The 21,472-nt window shown below is 38.7% G+C and overlaps 1 protein-coding gene across 1 annotated transcript in view; it reads right to left on the minus strand.

Annotated features, from left to right (window-relative positions):
* The window catches only part of LOC137003456 (netrin-G1), a 66,560-nt gene extending 45,612 nt beyond the window's left edge, over positions 1–20,948 (minus strand). The window contains exon 1 of the mRNA XM_067363626.1: positions 20,676–20,948. Within this exon, the coding sequence (XP_067219727.1) occupies positions 20,676–20,948 (273 nt within the window). The remainder of the gene's footprint in view (positions 1–20,675) is intronic.
* Between the last annotated feature and the right edge of the window lie 524 nt (positions 20,949–21,472).

Genomic DNA, 21,472 nt, shown 5'->3' on the forward strand with positions numbered 1-21,472 from the left:
CCATGCCATGCGGTGTGACCTTTAGTATAAAGACTTTGAGAAAGCAGGGACTCTGAAAACAGCAGAAGGATCCTGAGCTTTGAAGTGAACTAAAAATCAAGTGCAACATGTTGTTAAGCTTCAGACTAATTGGGATTCACAGAGCATACAGAGACCAGGAGAACTTTACATTAATTAACAACTGGCCTCATTATCTATCCCATGGGGCTTCGTCCGGCTGGGGTAAACTTATCACCACTTCATTATCCAGAGGGGGTGGAAGAGGCCGGATGCACCAAGCTGTCAGAATTCAATCAACAGTTTTTTCCCACCACTTCAATATACTAGTCGTCTGTCTCTCATGTTTAACAGTACATGGAGTTGGGTTGAGATGACTTGTTTCCTGATGTGACTAATTTTTCTCCTTCTTTATTGTAAATTTATGCATTTGGTACTTTTTTCAAAGCTAATTACACTGCATTCAAGGTACACATTTTATCATTACATGCTTTCCCTGAAGTACTAAATCAATCTTCATGAACGGATTAAATAATGCTTGTCTGTGTCAGTCAAGAACCGTTTTGCATTAAAGGTGCCCTCGAATTAAAAATTGAATTTATCTTGGCATAGTTAAATAACAAGAGTTCAGTACATGGAAATGACATACAGTGAGTCTCAAACTCCATTGTTTCCTCCTTCTTATATAAATCTCATTTGTTTAAAAGACCTCCGAAGATCAGGCGAATCTCAACATAACACAGACGGTTACGTAACAGTCGGGGTGTACGCCCCCAAAATTTGCATATGCCAGCCCATGTTCCCAACATTATGAAAGGCATTAGACAAGAGCAGGCAGTATCAACTTCTGGATCTGTGCACAGCCGAATCATCAGACTAGGTAAGCAAGCAAGTACAATAGCGAAAAATGGCAGATGGAGCGATAATAACTGACATGATCCATGATAACATGATATTTTTAGTGATATTTGTAAATTGTCTTTCTAAATGTTTCGTTAGCATGTTGCTAATGTACTGTTAAATGTGGTTAAAGTTACCATCGTTTCTTACTGTATTCACGGAGACAAGAGAGCCGTCACTATTTTAATTTTTAAACACTTGCAGTCTGTATAATTCATAAACACAACTTCATTCTTTATAAATCTCTCCAACAGTGTAGCATTAGCCGTTAGCCACGGAGCATAGCCTCAAATTCATTCAGAATCAAATGTAAACAATATAACAGTACACAATACTCACATGATCCGACGCATACATGCCGAACACTTTGTAAAGATCCATTTGAGGGTTATATTAGCTGTGTAAACTTTGTTTATGCACTGTTTAAGGCAAGCGCGAGCTCCGTGGGTGGAGAGCACGAGAATTAAAGGAGCAGCAGCATAAATCGGCTCATATTTAATGATGCCCCAGAATAGGCAGTTAAAATTTTTTATTAAAAAATATCTATGGGATATTTTGAGCTGAAACTTCACAGACACATTCAGGAGACACCTTAGACTTATATTACATCTTGTAAAGAAATGTTCGATGGCACCTTTAACTCATTTTAGTCAAATTGAACAAGCAGCACAAATCTTTTTTTTTTCAGTATAAATGTGTTTTTTTATTTTTTATTTATTAATTGTTTGAAGGCAAGTTGTTGATTTACATTTAAATACAGATAAATATTATGTACACATACTGTTTCTTAGTTATACCCTATAATTAAATAGTTTTTATCAGCTCATTTATAATATGTAAAGTGAGGCACGCCTAAAGTAAGCAAATCCAGCCACATGCAAATATTCATTTTAGCTAAATTCACAAATGCAAGCCTAGAAAGCTCATTTTGTGAACACTTACAACCAAATTTGTTTATGACATGACCAATAAGGTGTAATTAATTAAATTCATTTTTTTTTTTTAAGTGTACAGAGGAAAATAATAATAAAATATTTATTCTAATGAGTGAATAACTTCACATACATAGGACTCCTTGTAGTTGAACAAACTCAGGGTTATGGGATTAGTTTTGAGTTGACAAAACCAAACCAATACAATCAGACTGTTGGTACCATGGTGCTGATCATTAACTTTATCTGGCTTTGATCCTGAGATAATGGAGCATATAAACATGAAAGTGTAACCTCAGTAGGGAACAGCCAATCACATGCCTTGAAACAAAGAGAAACTGCAATTCACTTCTCACGAGAGTCACCGTGATTCAATTGTCTCTTCTTTAAGAGATTATAAAAGATTGAAAAATATGAAGTATAAATAGCAAGAAAACATCTGGCTATATCAGTGCAAGTGAAAGTTGTGAAATTAGTTTATATAGTTAATAATATATACAGTTATACAGAGTCTTGCATGTAAGCCGTCATGTAGTCAATTTTAAAGCTTTATCTATCAATTCCAGTCTTATATTATATATTATGAAAATAGTCATGCTTAGGTAAATCATAATTATAACTAAAAGATCAAATTATGAGATACTAATTGATACTAATACTTTTTCTGTCAAAAATGACTTTTTATTTCATAATTATGACCTTGTATCTCCCAATTTTAACATTTTGTTCTAGTTATTATTTACCAGAGTGTTTTTTCAGAATAAGCTTCCTCGGACTTAGAATTGTGAAAAATGCAAGTAATTGATGGATATTATGCCTCATCAGCGCTGTCATGAATCTATTCTCCTGGTGAATACATAAGGTGTCCTTGAGGTTCATGTGTGGCACATGGCAGGACTGCCACGACGCCAGTAACCTCTGGGCCCGTCATCTCAATTGTTCACCCATACCACTAGATAGCTGTTATGTTTGCACTCCTTGAACTTTCACATCCGCCCTCCCTGACACTTTGCTCCCCCTTCGCCTCTTTGTTATTTTATTGTATAACATTAATGCGGCTCCAAATCATATCAGCTCTATCGCCTCTTTGTTGCTTGGCGCGATATAGAGGTAGTTTCTGTTAAACAAGTGACCCTCACTAATAATTTAAATATGTCACACTTATGAAGAGAATTATACAAAAGACTCTGATTAACCATCTGACTATTCATGTATTCTTGATTGCCACTTTAATGCAGGGTTAGTCATAGAAATTTTATAGCATGATTAATGAGCTGTTACTCAAATCAACTCAGTTCTAGTGGAGAAACTGAAGATGGGTTTAAGCAGTGTGACTCATTCTGATTAATATTATGTCACACCACACTGATGTTGAAGATCCCATCAGATCCTCTTCCCATAATCTTTTTGACTCAAGGTTTGGCTGGCTAGCATGCCCTGTCAGCCTCGGTCAGCCCTGCTGGTGTAGATTCTGTAACCATCTGCTTCTTTTTAGCATCTTTCTCTATTCACGGTTGGCCATTTAAAATTAACTGTTTATTCTAGCTTTTTTTTTGGCAAGAAACATCCATCCATTTTCCAAACTGCTTGTCCTATATAGGATCGAGGGTGCAAGAAACATATATACTATTTATAGTACTGTGTTTTTTCCAAAGTGTGGAGCCTGCTCCCTAAATTTTTGTGGTTTATGTTTCTTTGTGGTCTGAATGTCCTTAATGAGCGATTGCACTGTACTGTACACTGATTACATTAAGAATGATAAAATTTTGCTGCTCATTGTATATGTGTCAGAAAGTAAAGTGAAATAATGCTACTCTTGAAAATGAGTGGGGTTGTAGGTTACTGGAGGGATTCCACCGATTTATTTTCCATCTTCTTGATGTGCTATCAACCAATCATCATTGTCATGATGGCATTTTAGTTTCCCATTAGTTTCCCCAGCTAAAAACAATGTACTCCGAGAACGTTTTGCTTAACGCTATTTCTGAAAACACTATTTCTGAATGTTCAGAATGAATTGTAACATTTTTGTGCTCAAATTTTGAGAACATTATTAAAGACTAGATAACTTTGAACAAACATTCTTTATGCTAGAAGAATGTTTCAGAACTTTGAACCTTGCCAGAACATCAGCCAAAGTTCTGAGAATGTTCCCTGTTAGCTTGGGCCAAAATGATTATGACTAGAGTGCATTAATGATTAGAGTCGCATGACATTGAAAGCTCTTGGTCCCTTGAGTAAAGACGCCACATTTCCACTCGTGTACTTCTTGAGGGTCCTGTGTCAGCCGAACAACTGCCATTAACATGAATGGGAATGTTAATAATAGCTTTCTCCAGGTATTAAAGACCAGATCTCTCCCAGTTTATTTTTCCAAGAAGCTCTCCATATATGCAAGTCTGCCTAATTATTAACCTTTAAAAGTGCAAATCTTTCATATTAACAGCCTGTTTTACACACTGCATGTGTAGTGTTTTCACAAGGCTACAGCAGGTGAAGATACTAATAGAATTAGGGGAGAATCCTTTTTTAGCTCTCAATTAATACTACAAATTGCAAAGCTGTCACCACATTATATTAATGCACAAAAAAATATTCAGTTATTTTGAACCTAATGTTTAAGTACGACATCTGTGGTATGCTGTCAAATTTGACAGTGATAATTTCAACACTTCCCTCAGTTTTAAGGAACTGCATTTACAGTATACAAGGTTGCCAATAACCTAAAAACAAAATCCTTTAAAATTTGTAACTGTAAGTGCATTATGGTGATTCAACCACCTATCCATCAAAATGCCCTCTCATAAGTCTCCCATCAGTGTTGCTATTTTTATCCAAAACTAATACTAGGCCTAATAAAAAAGTGTTTTGTTAATTGAAATAAATCTGAAATAAAATAACATATTAATAAATATTAACATATTAATTAAAAGTATAAAAATGTAAAAAAAAAATAAGTTAAGGTAAAATTACTAAACTGAAATAAAAATTAATTAAAGTTAAATATAAATATTTTTTTAAAAATAATAAAAATGACAAAAGCACATAACACAATTAACCAAATTAAACCAAAATTAAAATCAAAGCTTAAAATGTAAAAATAAAGCTTATTCAAAATACTGCTAAAAACTATAATGGTGTTATTTTAGTACAGTTTATACACTGTCTCCAATCTCATTTTATCAGTTAGTGCTTAAAATTCTGACCATCCAAATATTGTTGTCTTGTGTTATATTGATTGAAGGAGAGACCACGGCTATAGGGGGAAGTTAAAAAATAACACAAATCCAGTCACACAAATGTGTGTTTTATGCAGCAGTAGTTTTGTGGAGTTTTCCGAAGGTTCCAAAACAAAATCACCTGGCAACCATAAAATCCATCCTTAAAATCCCTGGTAATACCACCAAATTTGGCACAAACCAAGTCAAAACCCATATCTAAATTGATTTAGATCAATTAAATTCCACAATTGTTTGATTAACATTAATGAAACAGACAGCATATATTAAGACCTACTATATCACACGGATCTAATATAATGTTAGATCAGATGTTTTTCACCAACAGTTAATGACATTTCATTGGTTCAGACTCATGCCATAGAAATTCACTATGAATATTTACAAAGTTGGAATGCTGTGCTTTACAATGATACCAAACTTGTGCTGAAGGGACTCTCAGAAAACATACAAATAAAGATACTTGTAGATGTTTAATTGCTTTTTGGAGCATTGGGTTTGCTAAATGAAGGCTTAATGAATTTTTTTTTGTGAAAACCGCAATTTCGACCAAAATTTACATTTTTCACTTGTTTTGCCTGTAGCGCAAAATTACACATTAACATTTTGCCAGCATGGGTCATATATAGTGTTTGGATCAACTCAATAAATCCATTTGGCATACATTCAGGCAACAGCCAAATTAAAGTAGATTTTAAGTTGTCATGAATGTATTAAAAGTGGCCAGACTCCTTTCACTGCCAAAACTTTGCAGGGCATCGACCACTCAGACAGGTAGCTAGATCTTCCTCTGGCCCAACAACACCTCAGGCTGACAAGTCCACACAGAATAGTTGAAGAATGACACTTGTACTTTTGACAAAGAAAAATCTCAAGCCATTAAAGCAACTGTTGTCCCCACATGCCACATGAAGTGCATCAGTGTTTATGACTATGGAATTTTGGTATAAAGTATATTACTTTATGAAGTATATTATTTTATGAAGTAATGTACCTCTCCAGAAACTGTCAAAACAAAAATGCCTTTCTGTTGCTTTAGTGCTTTTGTGTTTCTCTGAGTGAACAGGCTTTCAGCATCTGTGACCCCTGTGATCCTGAACAAGCCTTCAGTCCAGCACTCGCTCTCTTCGGATGCAGGTCTGACACATGCTCATGAGGCTCTGCCTCAAAGACTGCCAAGCCGCTCAGATCAGAAGGAGGATGGGAAATTCATAGTGCCAGCCAGCAGGCCAGACTCTGAAAGGAATCCCTTGCCGTCTGGAGCACGTTGCTGGCAGACAGTTTGCGCTGGAATGCCAAAAGCCCTTAGTTTCATTAATTTATTTGCTGGATCTTGGCTTCAGCTTAGTTTTTTGGGGAAATTAGATTGCTAAGGCAAGTTGATTCTTGGTAATTTATGTTAGGTTAGGTTGGTATTCCTTCAGCAAGAATGCAATGTGTAGCGTACGGTGGAATAAAATGTGACGAGTAAATAAATTTGGGAAATCTTCATAGATATCTCTACCCACATTAACAGCCATAGTCTATGCAATAACATGCATATCAATTCTTGACATATATATGTCTAATACACAGATACTTTAGTTTTTAGACATCTTGGAGCCTTAAGCCCCGTTCTCATCGAGGACGATAACTATCATGATAAAGATATAATTCTAAAAGTCATTCTAAATATAGGCTAAAAGAATAGCAGAGTCCACACCACAAATATAACAATAATACCACACAACCATTCCTTTACTAATCTCAGCCTCAGACGTTATGCCTACGGACCATTAGCTGAACGTCTGATGCATAAGGCACTCAAAATGGGAAGAACTTCGGGAGTTTCGAAGTCGTCATCTGATTGGTTACATTCTACAGGATTTCCAGGAGAGGTGTGTGTCGTATTCTTTAACAGTCCACCTGGAAACAAAACCGTTGTGATGCCAAACCCCCTCATGGAAAAGGAAGCCATTGTGTTTACAACTGGGGAAATGAGAATTTATCGCTGGATTTTCAATAGTATCTGAAGTTCACGGCACAGACTAATGCAGCATTGTTGCAGTAAATTTGCACAATAATAATTAATAAAAATGAATAAATTATTGGTTGCATGCCAGTCTGTTACTGGAACACAAACAATACATTTTCAAACCCCTAAACATGATGCTGAACAAAACGAACTGTGCTTTGTTGCTTTACATGTCAGTGTTTGGCCAATGAAAGCTGCTATGGAGCCCAGACCTTCTGCTATCAGTCTGAAGGTCTGGCTACACAAGACTATTCCTTTATAGCCTTTCGTCACTCTCAGCAAACATATAACATTCTCCAAAGACACGCTCTCACCAGATTTCTCTGATAAATTTGTGCATATGCATGGTTAGTGAAATGAAAATTTTCTGTGATGGGTAGGGTTAAGGGATAGAATATACAGTTTGTACAGTATAAAAATCATTATGTCTATGGAAAAAAACATAAGGGCTTTCACATCAAATAATTCTAGAAACTCAGTTATAATAACTAGCCACTAGTATAGTTCCCTGAGAACTAATTTCTCCCCTGGGCCATGTTTTTGGTTGCATTCACACCGGCAGTAGGAACTCTGAAGTGGCTGACAGCAGCATGTTTAAGCACTGCATTTACAAATGCTAAAAAACGGTGGATAGAGGATACCGTGGTCGGAGCTGCATTTGTTGTGTGTTGCGGGTTTTGTGATAACAGAGATGGAATGTAAATGCATAATTTACATGACTGAAAGAGCAAAAAGCGGGGCTAAAAGACAAAATCTCCTACAAGTTAGTATTACATATCATCAAGGCAGCGAAAAGAAAGCAACCCTGCAGACAACAGGTAAATGCTGTTATTACTGTTTTACATGTTCTTGATGTTTACATGGCTTTTTAAAAATGCCGGGTGCTGGTGTTTGACATGCGTTTGACCAATCAACGTACATTTACGTCACTGATAGATCCTATAGTGCTAGTTTAGACCTTACTCTGAAGTAGGAGCTAATTTAGTTCCCCCAAAAGGAGTTCCTAGAACTAAAATCGTTACTAGTTCCTGCGGTACGAACACGGTAAAATCCGGGTACTTCAGCCAAATAGTTCTAGGAACTAAGAAAAGGTTCCTCCAGTGTGAATGCCCCTATGGAGACCAAACGTGTGTTTGTGTGTTTAGACATGGGTAGCTTTTTCTGTGTGCAAGCTCTTTCACTACTCTTGACATCCACAATGGAATTGCTGTTCCTGGAAACTGTCAGTTTTGTTTATACATCCCTGCATTATTTATCTCTTTATCTTTGCACCTTCATTGAGAAATTAAATGTCTGAATGCTTCAAAGTCATATGTCCCTGCACAATGGCATTTATCCCAAATACAGGCTGAGAAAAAAAAAAAACCATATGGCCTTGTCAGGGCTTGTCATAATGTCATTGTCCGTAGAGTGTTTTGAACTAAATCCAGTGACTGACAATTGAACTAGCAAACAAGAGGCTCTATAAATAGCTCTGTTTATCATTCCTAAACAAAGACAGTTCTTCCATAAAGCCTGTCAATATTCAGATGATCTCAGAGCAGTGCTAAGCTGCACAGTCATCCTCATTTTCTAGCGTAAGCCGCTTGAGGACCACATTGTAATCTGGCACCTCTGTTCATATCATGCGTTCTGCAAGAGCAGGTCAGAGTTCAGAAGAATTATAGTAATCTAGTGACTCAGAGTGCTGCTGCCAATGTGCTCTACAATGCTCATCAGTTCTTTTGCTTCGAGCTGAAGGAGTCTTACTTTGTGGTCTTGACCAATCTCTCTCTCTCTCCATCCATCCATCCATCCATCCATCCATCCATCCATCCATCCATCCATCCATCCATCCATCCATCCATCCATCCAACCAACCAACCAACCTGAAGAAAAAACTGCTAGAAGTTAACCTATGACTACACAAGCGTATTGATTGCCTTAAAGCTAACACACACTGAAAGTCTAATTTTGTTTTTATGTGGTCTTTAAGTAATGTGTCCAGTGGCATGTGTCTAAATGTGACATTCAGCATCCAAATTTTAAACATCCATTTTAAATAGAACGAGCTATTAGAATTTGATGAAAGGGCAATTAAGTTTATTTATAATGCAAAGTCTTTCCTTTGAGATTTTTCAGCTTTCCTTGACAAGATTTAATATTCGCTAGACTTCAGAAGTACCAGTGTCTCTTGGGTGTTTTGCTTGTCCCACTTTAGTAGTCATAATTGATCTTTAAAATCTTCCAAGAACATCCTTGTACTCATGGCCCCTCCTCAAAACAATTAGAATAGATGTAGAGTAATTGAACATTTTGTTTTAATTAACAAGATTAATGTGTTATGCTAAACCTGGTTTATTAATAGCGAGAGCTAGCTTTGTGGACAAAATTATGTTGTGAAGCCTAAATATCAAATTACAGTGCCTAACAGGTCTTTCCATATGCCTGTTTGCATTGTACAGTGAATGGACAAAGGGAGAGAATGTTGCATTGCTTTGTGTTTTATTCTGTGTTTTTGTTGATGTTGCAAACAAGCTGAAGATGTAAGGTTAGAGAGAACTAGAGGAGAAAAGACTCATCTACATGTTTTTGGACACACTCCCTTGTTGCTGCAGCTAAAAATAATATCAGGGTTAACTCCCTGCTGCAAAAAAGCTGTCCCATACACTCCATCTTCTGCTATGTGTGTGTGTGCAGCCTAGACTCCCACCTCTGTGTAGGTGATAAATGAATGAAAGCGGTGATAGATCATAAAACACAACAGATTCATTGCTATTGTGGAACCACAGGTCATGTTGTCCTCATGCTCAGGCTTCATATAGAGTGAGGTAATATTTAGGGAGCACAAATTATAACAATGACTGTTTGTATTCTCTTTGTAATAATATTGTCCAATGTCACATTACTAAAGTCACTATGACCAGCAGCATCATGGCCATTGAAACTGAGGGAACATGTCGTCTCAGATTTGAAACCAAGAGAAATTTAATGCAGCTTCTAAAAATCTAATCAATTAATGGCAGAAATTATGCATTCACATACACTGCCCGGCCAAAAAAAATGTTTGGCAACAGTTCTTCTAAACCTAATTCAAGGAGTGTGTACCTTTTTATTTCTTAAACAACTATGTAGGAAGACACATCATAGCCATATTCCAGGATGACAATGTCAAGATTCATCAGGCTTGAATGGAAATAAATGTTGTGATGTTATTTCCATCAAGAGGTGCATCAATTTTTGGTCAAGATCTTGTATTGACAATGCAAGAGTCGAGCACTCTGTAAAGTCTACTCTATAGCATATCCCAAAGACTTTCAATGTGATAAGGTCTGGACTCAGAGGTGACAATTCATGTTTTTATTTATTTATTTACCGTATAAAATAAATAAATAAAAATGTAATAATAAAAACCAATAATGATAAAGTTTGTAATATTTATTAAAGAAATATTTTAATATTGTAAAAATGCTACAGTAAAAACCTGTTAATTATAAGTTACCTTACCATAAACAGTTAAACATGTTTATTCTTTATGGTAAGGTAAATGATTTTTACAGTAAATCTCTTGTATATTTTATTATATAAATTATAATTGACATAAATATTTTATATAATATTAATATAAAGACTAGAGATGACTGAAGCAGTCCAAGGTTTTAACGTACTTATTTTCCATGCAGTATACTGATTATGCAAATGTAATACAGTATGTAATGACCATGAGACTTAGCTTCCCTTCTCTTTATTAGAGATGATATTACTGATCCACACAGGAATATAACTGCCGGCTAGGTTCATGAAATGCCTTTTGTGTTTTTAGCTTAGATTATTTTAAACAATCCCTCTCCCCAGGAACATGTTTAAAGTCTTGCACCGCAAGCTACTTAAAATTCCTGTCATGAATCTACCTGTGGGCAGACTTTTCTGAAATCTTAGACATCTTCAGGAAAACAGCAACTTCAATAAGATAAGTTTGAATCAGATTTCCCCACAGACATACTTAATATTCGAGAAACAGTAAATTATCTGGGGTATTTTAAATACACACTGTTGTTCACTTATAGACAGAAGATTCTTTTGGTGGATAATTTTAAGGATATTAACTTTTCTCATAACAATGCTTATGTATCATTATACAAATGCTTAATGGAGATTTTTATCTGTATTTAAACAGTGAGTGTCTATTTACACCAAGTGGAAATAGCCGCCTTGTTGGCAGAGGCTATGTACACTAACTCCATCCACAAATGTCTAGTTGAGCCAGACAAAATTACATAAGAAACCCATCTGATAACAGAGTAAAGCAGGTGGTATTAGCTTTTAATGCAAACGACCTGGGTTTGATTCCGCCTCTTTCCGATCTAATTCTTCTCCCTTATTGCGTCTCAGCTCAGAGAGGTATGTATTTGAAATAAAAAATAAGAAAATATTCGAAAAGTGGCAATAAAGTGCCTAATGGGTATTTGGGAATAAATTGTTTTATTGGTTAGGGTTAGGGGTAAGTGTAAGGGTGTAGACTATGTAGTCTCAGCCTCAGACGTCACGCCTACGGACCGTTGGCTGAACGTCTGATGCATATGGCACACTTATCTGGAAACACTTCAGGATTTTCAAAGTCATCATCTGGTTGGTTGAATTCTACAGAATGTCCAGGAGATGTGTGTGTTGCGTTCTTTAATGGTCCACCTGGAAACAAATGCCATGACTCCAAGCACCCTCATGGAAGAAGAATGCCATCATGTATACAACTGTGACAATGAGCACTTACTAGGATTAACTAAATGCTGGATTTTCAAAAGTATGTGAATTTCGCGGCTCCATTGTTGCAGTAAACTTGTACAGCATTCTGGAATGAATAATTTGTTAGATGGCGCGAAACAAAAACGTACTGTGATTGGTTGCGTGACATTTTAGTCAAAGGTCCTCTTGGGCAGGCCTTGACTAATGAAAGCTGCAATAGAGGTCAGACCTTCTGTCGTCAATTGAAGGTCTGTCTTCTTTTTTTTATTTTTTTTTTTTATTATTTTCCTATTGAAAATAATTTGCATAAATATTAATTAGTACCATGGAATTCTCTCAAAATACTAAATAAAAAACTAAAAATATTATTGAACAAAAATATAGTACATTAATTTTAAAAAAAGTTACATTTCAGGTGTTTGGTCACTTTTGACCGCAAACAACACAAGTTAAATAAATAGCATCTATCGCTATTTGCACCCATATTTAAAGGTGCAGTCAGTCATAAAAGTACCATTCATTTCTTGGTTTGAAAACATTTTACATTTAATGTACATTTGAATGTTTGTGTGTGTTTACTTCATTGAATTTACAGTGGGTACGGAAAGTATTCAGACCCCCTTAAATTTTAACGGTGGTGGACAACCATTTTTAGGTCTCTCCAGAGATGCTCAATTGGGTTTAAGTCAGGGCTCTGGCTGGGCCATTCAAGAACAGTCACGAAGTTGTTGTGAAGCCACTCCTTCGTTATTTTAGCTGTGTGCTTAGGGTCATGTTGGAAGGTAAACCTTTGGCCCTGTCTGAGGTCCTGAGCACTATGGAGAAGGTTTTCGTCCAGGATATCCCTGTACTTGGCCGCATTCATCTTTCCCTCGATTGCAACCAGTCGTCCTGTCCCTGCAGCTGAAAAACACCCCCACAGCATGATGCTGCCACCACCTTGCTTCACTGTTGAGACTGTATTGGACAGGTGATGAGCAGTGCCTTTTTTTCTCCACACATACCGCTTAGAATTAAGGCCAAAAAGTCAGACCAGAGAATCTTATTTCTCACCATCTTGGAGTCCTTCAGGTGTTTTTTAACTCCATGCGGGCTTTCATGTGTCTTGCACTGAGGAGAGGCTTCCGTCGGGCCACTCTGCCATAAAGCCCCGACTGGTGGAGGGCTGCAGTGATGGTTGACTTTCTACAACTTTCTCCCATCTCCCGACTGCATCTCTGGAGCTCAGCCACAGTGATCTTTGGGTTCTTCTTTACCTTTCCCACCAAGGCTCTTCTCCCCCGATAGCTCAGTTTGGCCGGACGGCCATTTATAGGAAGGGTTCTGGTCATCCCAAACGTCTTCCATTTAAGGATTATGGAGGCCACTATGGAACCTTAGGAACCTTAAGTGCAGCAGAATTTTTTTGTAACCTTGGCCAGATCTGTGCCTTGCCACAATTCTGTCTCTGAGCTCTTCAGGCAGTTCCTTTGACCTCATGATTCTCATTTGCTCTGACATGCACTGTGAGCTGTAAGGTCTTATATAGACAGGTGTGTGGCTTTCCTAATCAAGTCCAGTCGGTATAATCAAACACAGCTGGACTCAAATGAAGGTGTAGAACCATCTCAAGGATGATCAGAAGAAATGGACATCACCTGAGTTAAATATATGAGTGTCACAGCAAAGGGTCTTAATACTTAGGACCATGTGATATTTCAGTTTTGTCAACAATTCAACAATTCTGTGTTTTTCTGTCAATATGGGGTGCTGTGTGTACATTAATGAGGAAAGAAATGAACTTAAATGATTTTAGCAAATGGCTGCAATATAACAAAGAGTGAAACATTTATGGGGGTCTGAATACTTTCCGTACCCACTGTATGTTCCACACAAGGTGAACTGTTGAGCATGTTGGGATGGGGCCCACAGCAGTGCTTTATTTCCTTGTTTACTTTACACCAGTCATCTGTGTTCTTCCATCTCACATTAGGGGGGTTACTCATAAAAATTTGATAGCATCTTAAATTAACCATCTGCTGTTCCTTTTCCCTTTATCATATTTGATCATGCCAGGAAGTTTAAGCTTCTTAGCAAACACAACTGATTGAATCTTTTAATGGATTGAAGCCATGGTGTGGAGTTAGTAAATTAGTTTAACTGTGTAATTATATCAGAAATATTGCACTCGCCTCCCACTATAAAAAGCCTAATGAGGCATCAAGAGAAAATATTGCTGAGTAACAAGATACTCTGTGTTCTGTACCACCAACCACTGAGCATTGCTATTGTGCCCTTGAGCACTGCACTTAACACATAACTCCTCATTGCTGTTACATGACACCTCTGTTTCCCCAACCTCACTTCCCCCAAGGCACAATGGAGTAGAAAAAATCAGCTCTCATTGTTTTATCAGCTAAGACGAGATCAACATAGACCTCCATGACTGTCTTGTTACCTCAAATGAGGCTGACCTTATATGGGTTAGAATGACCTAAAGCTTGGCACCACTGTAATGCTGATGTTCATTAGACTAACTGTCAGTTTGTTGTCAGATTACTGTCATGAAAATAAAAACATTTATAAGGCTATAACTGGTTGTAATATGCCCAATGTGAAGATGCACAAGGCGGGCAGATATACAGATATATTAGATGAACAGAAATTGATATGTGATTGGGTATAAATCATGTGAAAAATTACAGAAATAAAATGACAGATTATTCATAGTTTTCACCAACAATCTAGTAGAGGAAACTCGTTCTCTAGTAAAGTGACAACTAGTCTATTTTAATCCGGTTATTATTTCTCAGGGATGGTTTATTTTTGAAAGAAAGTTGCTGTAAGGTAGGGTTGTTATGGAATGGGAAGAGGGGTGTTGCCACAATATATGGGATACGTTGTCACAGGGAGAACCTGCCTGTTACAGGCTTTTTGGCAAAAATTAAATGGTGAAGCAATTATGTAGAGAAGCTTTTTCCACCACAGAATAATTTTGCAATTGCGTAAAGAAAAAGAAAGAAAGAAAGAAAGAAAGAAAGAAAGAAAGAAAGAAAGAAAGAAAGAAAGAAAGAAAGAAAGAAAGAAAGAAAGAAAGAAAATTCAGAATTGTGATTTAAAAAGTCACAATTACCTTTTTTTGTGTTTTATTCTGTGGTGTAAACAAACTTCCATAATTATGAAACATGAAACAAAACAAATAATTGTTTTGGCCAACATGTGATTTTATTACATTTATAAATAATATATAATTTATAAATCATGCAATTACATTAAATTACTTTCCCAATCTGACATTTATGAAAAATACCCTTGTTAAAAAATTATATCTTTGCTTAAGGTCAGCATTAAAAATATGACGATGTCGGAGTTCATAAAAATATTCTAAATTATAATGTGCTTTAAACCAACATACAAAACACCTGCTAGAGAAGTTTCTGATATTCAGCCCATGTGACAACTAGCCCCTGTCTCTCCTGTACAAAACTACCAAAGGTCCATTTACTGCATCCCACTTTCTGACAGTTTATCACTGCTTGACACTATTTCTTGGATGTGCTTCTGAATCAAGCCCATCATGAATAAAATGCATTACCTTCAAACATGTTAAATAATTGATGTTTCACTTATATCAGGTTATCTGTCACTCTACATGCCAAGAGTTTCTTGCACTTTCTCTAGGTTGATTTGCTGATCCATATTTTAATGTAAACGTATATCTCAAAAAAAAAGAAAAAAAAAGAAAAAAAAGAATGGATTATAAGATTTTTGTATGAATATTTTATTAGCATACTTTTATTAGTATGCTGCTATATGTGTCGATGAATCAGCCTTCTGATGTTAACTGTTCTCAACATGCTCGCATATGAGCACCTTGCTGCAGTTCTGCTGACCATCTGTGAGATTTTCACAGAATATGTTGTGAATTCAGTGAACATGAAATAGATTAATATTTAAGGAACATTTTGTGACCTTGTCTTCTTTCAGTATACACCTCCTAAGCTGTACACGTTTACAAAAAACAAAACAAAAACACAGACAAAAAAACTGTCTAGTCTTTTAACATGCTGCATAAAGTTCCCTTTCAAAGAAACTCACGTCGAAACGCTGTGGGAACTCCTCTGCATGATTGTGTCATGAAGCACCTATGGAATCAGTCCAATGGCGTGACCAATGTCATAGGCGGGTGACGTCAGGGCCGGCTCTAGCCCTTTGGTTGCCCTAGGTGAGATTGAACCCCAAATCCCCCCCCCCCAAAAAAAACAAAAACAAAACACAAATGCTACAAAGAATGTTCGAGTATATTTACCAAAATAAGTAATAATAAACTTAAGGAAGGAGGAAGATATACTATAGACCAGCATATAGAGTATAATAGACCAGTAGTGTTTGAGATTAATTAATGAGTCTGAAACAAATTACCTGCAAAATCAGCTATAAGTATTCCGTATCATAGCAACAAAGCGTCTCAACAGAAAAAAACGCTGCGCAGCTGAATCGCTCTCAAGCGCTCACAGACGGGCGTTTTAAGCAGAGCGCCTAGCGTTTTCAGCTGGCTAAAAACGCTTTGGTGAACACACGGCCTAATGGCTGAGATGAGAACATTTACCTCTATACTGGGTTTTCCTTTTATCTTCTTGCTTTCTCCGTTTTCGTCCCTGTGCACCGGAGGGTTTATTAGACCTCTTCATTTTCTTCATCAACTGCGCACTTGCCTAACGTAACGTAACGGCGACCCTAGAGGGCGCCCGCGCCCGCGCCCCCAACATATTTGTTGCCCTAGGCAACCGCCTAGTTCGCCTATAGCATAATTTAATCTTCTACATAGCCTAATCAGCGCTTAATATATATAATGGCGAGTGAACAACAGTTCAGAAAGTGTGTTCATCCCTGCCCACGCTACATCGTGGGTGGGAATACATATTTTTTGTTTGTTTGGGAGCGCAGCATGCCCAGTCAGCCCTTGAGGGGGCTGATTGTGAGCACTATGAGCGGCTACCGTTGAGAACGCTCCGCTCCCGCTGGGTGCTCTTTGAGGACGGTGGCTTGGCTCGCGTTCCTCGCGACTTCACCAGTCAGGTCCAGTGCCTCATCTCAGGGTTTGGAAGCACGCTGTGCGGTTACTTCCTCCCTGAGTGAGACACTGATACTGCACATATCCAGTTCTGAGGAATTGGATATTGTGAGTATCGAGGCAGGAGAAAGTGAAGACTTGTCACTTCATTTTCCTATGTTTGAGGAGCTTGTGGAGGTGATCATTCGTGTGGTCACTAAATTAAAAATCGAGTGGCCAGGCAATAAACAAGAGACTAGCAAGTTAGATGAATGCTTTCTGCCTTCACATGCTCAACCTGCATGCGGAGCTAAATGTTCTTTCCTGACCTCCACACCGAGGTGTCGAGGTCATGGAAAAGACCTGTTTCATATCAAGTATTTAGCCCTCAATCATCTACTTACTCTAACATCCAAGGGCTTAAACATCATGGTTATGGGGAGATGCCCAAGACTGAAAAGATGCTTGTGAGACATCTCTCACCTAAGTCAGCATCGTCCCTTAAAGCACTGGCATTACCCACCAAGCCTCTCAGAGCTACATCATCCTTGGTGGGTAAAGTGAATTTGGCGGCAGGTGAGGCCGCGGTGTGTCTGCACAATATGTCAATCCTTAGCCAGACCTGCTAAAAGACATGAGTGAGAGCGAGGAGATCAGCACTGACGTGGTTCGAGAACTGTGTCAGGCTGAAGATTTATCTCCAAGGGCCACCAAAGAGATGGCCAAGTCAGTGGGCCATTCTATGGCAGCACTGGTTGGCCATGGAGAGGCATCTTTGTCTGAACGTCATAGGAATGAAAGAGAAGGAAAAGAGCTTTCTCCTGGATGCCCGCTTTCTCCTGCCGGCCTCTTTGGTGACGCAGTAAATTCTGTCACAGAGAGGTTTCAGGAATCTAAAAAGCAGGCGGTGGCATTCCAGAAATTCCTGCCTCACCAAACTCATGTCTCTAGGGCTGCTGGGCGGGAGCAGCCCCAGCCGTCTACCAGCTCCTCACACAGGGCACAACAGAAGCAGAGAATTGTGTCTGGTGCTCCCCCACAGAAAGACTGAGAGGCAACACGTTGGCAGCATGGGGGGGTTGGGGTGGTTGGGGGGGCCTGGATCCCACCTCATTATACAGCCCTGCCTTTTTGCCGCAGAGGTTCCCAGCGAGTTCTTACCTGAGGGTTACTCACTGCTACCTACGAGGAGGGCTTTAGAACAGTCAAGCCAGTTATTCCCTACCGGTGCGCCACTTCAGAGTGCTGTGCTTGCTGTTCAAAATACACCAGAGGCCAGTCTCGAGAGACTGGTACCCTTAGTAGATTTTCCGGCAGGGTGGAAATGTCTACCAAATGTATTGCGCTGGGTCCTGCAGACAATCAAAAAAGGCTATACCATTCAGTTCAGATCTTGCACACCCTGATTCAGTAGGGTCGTGCCCACAGTGGTGGGCCCTGAGCAGGCTCTGGTCATGAAACAAGAAGTAAAGCCTCTTAGCAAATGAAGGCTATAGAACGGGTTCCTCCTCCCAACAGGGAGTCTGGATTTTACAGCTGGTACTTCATTGTCCCATAGAAGGATGGGGGGTTACGTCCGATTTTAGATCTGCGCCTATTGAATCACCCTGTTGGGAAGCTCAAATTCAAAATGCTTACTCTCAAGCAAATCACACCCTTATACAAACTGGCTCACCAGATCCTCTTGTGGGTCCAAGGGAAGCTGCTCTCTCTGAGGGCAGTTTACATCCCAGTGTATTTAAATCAAGGAGTAGACATCCTGTTAAGACAGGGGCAGAGGCCTGGGGAATGGAGACTTCACCCTGAGGTGGTGGAGCTCCTGTGGGAGAATTTTGGTTGAGAGAAAGTAGATTTGTTCGTATCTCTAGAAACAACACTCCACTGTGTCCACTGTGGTTCTCCCTTACTCATCCAGCTCCTCTTGGGCTGGACGCCATTGTACAGACAGACCGGGAGTTCTGGAGAGAATTCGCCATGATGGGGTCAGTCTTCTGCAAAAAGACCCGTACTGGCTGGCCCGAGTATGGTTCTTGGACCTTGTGTCTCTCCTTGACAGCTCTCCTCTGGAGATTCCAATCAGGAGGGAACTTCTCTCTCAGGGGAAGGGGGTCAATACTTCACCCCCATCCAGAGTTGTGGACACTGTGGGCTTGGCCTCTGAGGGGACCCAGCTCATAAGTTCAGGTCTTTCAACCAAGGATGTTGAGACCATCCTCCACTCCCGAGCTCCATCCATGAGGAAACTCTATGCCTTGAAGTGGAGTTTATTTACTTACTGGTGTAGAAATCAATCTTGTACAACTGTCTGAACAAATGTTAATTTGTTTTGGTTTACCCAGGAAGGGGTTCCCCGCATCTAAGCAGAGAATGAACAAGTGGATGGTCGAGGCCAACTCTCTTGCTTATGAGTCGACTGGTTAGCTTTCACCGTTGGCTGTACGGGCCCACTCTACCAGGAGTATGGCTGTTTCTAAAACATTACTGTCGAGTAACTATTGAGTTTCTCTCCAGGATGTTTCTGGAGAGAATCTCACATTCGTGAGGTTTTATGACCTTGACCTCGGCTCCACTCCAGGGGCATGGGTGCTCTCATCTCAGTGTGCGTATACGACATCACACGGACAGGCACTTGCTCATATGGTGGCGTGGGTATAGCGTTATCACATCGTTTTGATGCAGTGCGAGTTCCCTTGAAAGGAACGTCACTCTGCCATACTTCCGGCAAGCCTGTGATCGACTTGCTTCAGCCTATCTGGGTATGCTTTATAGTTTCCTGGTCGATGACGTCACCCACTTATGATATTCCGCGATTGGACTGATTCCATATGCGCTTCAAGACACAATCACGCAGAGGCATTCCCACAGCATTTCATTCCCTCTTCAGGGAACCAAAATTACACAAAATTGTACACTTCTCTTCAAAGGTTTGGGGTCAATAAGAATTTTTTAAAATGTTTTTGAAATGATTCTCTTCTCACCAAGGCTACTAAAATTGTGAATTTTTACGAAAATTTAAAGTAACTTTTATAAAATAACTGCCAAACAAATTGTAATAACACCACCTAAGCTGTACACGTTTACAAAAAAACAAAAACAAAACAAAAATACTGTCTAGTCTTTTAACATGCTGCATAAATGAAAGTTTATATGCATCACCTATTTTGCCCTAAAATCTAATTTAATTTAATTCACACTTCCATTCAAAAGTTTTTTAAAATAATTTTTAAAAATGTTTTTGAAATGAATCTCTTCTCACCAAGGCTGCTAAAATTGTGAATTACTATTACAATTTAAAATAACTTGTAAAATAACTTTTGATTTTAATTGATTTATTGCTGTGATGGCAAAGCTGAATTTTCCACATCATTACTCCAGTCTTCAGTGTCACATGATCGTTCAGATATCATTTTAATATGCTGATTTGCTGCTCAGAAAAATTTCTCATCTCAGGATTCTTTGATGAAACAACATTTATTTAAAAATCTTTTTTAACATTATAAATGTCTTTACTGTCACTTTTGATCAAATTTTAGTCCTTTCTGAATAAAAGAATTGACTTATTTAAAAAAAAAAAAAAAACTTACCAACCCCAAACTTTCGAAAGGTAGTGTGCATTCTACCACTCATTATGTGGCTACTTATCAAATAAATAAAAGGGCATGCAACTGAGTTCACTGTACAAAAACTTTAATTGCTGAATGACAACCAATCAGAATCAAGTATTCCAGTCGTGTAATAATATAGGCAATGTAGAGTGTTTTGCCTAATGTTATTGTATACCAGTTACATGGTTCTGTTTGACGCTCATCAAGAAGTTCATAAAACTGTTTCAAACTCACCAGGGCACAGTACATCTCAGGTGGGTCTCCACAGGTAATGTTGGGGGGGTCGAGAGACACTCTCAGGTATTTGGTCATATCAGTAGCTTCAGGCTGGCAGGCCATGTAATGCCAGGCCAGGCGGTCCTCCGCGTATACCTGGGACTTACAAACATCATAGTGCCCCCATGAGGCTGGGTAATGCTGCGTGGCATGACACCAACTCACCCACAGGGCCTGTAGTACAAACACTAGCAGCAAGTACATGGTTGTGCCTTTCTTCTGATGCCTCATTAAATGGAGTCTGATAGATAATAAGCAGGCAGAGGGTGATGAGGCAGACTGCCTCTGTGGTAACACTGAACTTTAAAGGGGAAAAGAGGCCAGCATCAGTGCCAGGTTTTACTCAGCTTCCGTACACCTCTCTAATTTCATTTATTTGTTTCTTTTTGTCCGATTGTGTAGCAGGGGCTCTTGAATGTGTTTTGACAAAGTTGCGGTAAGTGCGGGTCACCAGTGAGAAAGAATGATATTAATTCCTTCTTGAAGCCATTAGTGGAGGCCATTTCAGATCATCCGCCTGTCCATCTCCCTTTCCAGTGTGCTCTCTGCAGTCTGTGGGGGATAAGAACAAAAGAAGAGGAAAACAAGAGTGTGTCAGTGGAGGAGATTTCAGGATTGGTGTTGTGTGAATAACGAGGAGCCCAGTGGAAAAGGTGAGGTGGTGCAGGTCAAGTGTTTTCTATTGTTGAGACGGACTTCATAGAGAGATATCCTAAAAATACCTGCTTATTACGGAAGACAAATAGCCAAACATC

The sequence above is a fragment of the Chanodichthys erythropterus genome, chromosome 16 (assembly GCF_024489055.1).
Source record: "Chanodichthys erythropterus isolate Z2021 chromosome 16, ASM2448905v1, whole genome shotgun sequence".
Classification (NCBI taxonomy): domain Eukaryota; kingdom Metazoa; phylum Chordata; class Actinopteri; order Cypriniformes; family Xenocyprididae; genus Chanodichthys; species Chanodichthys erythropterus.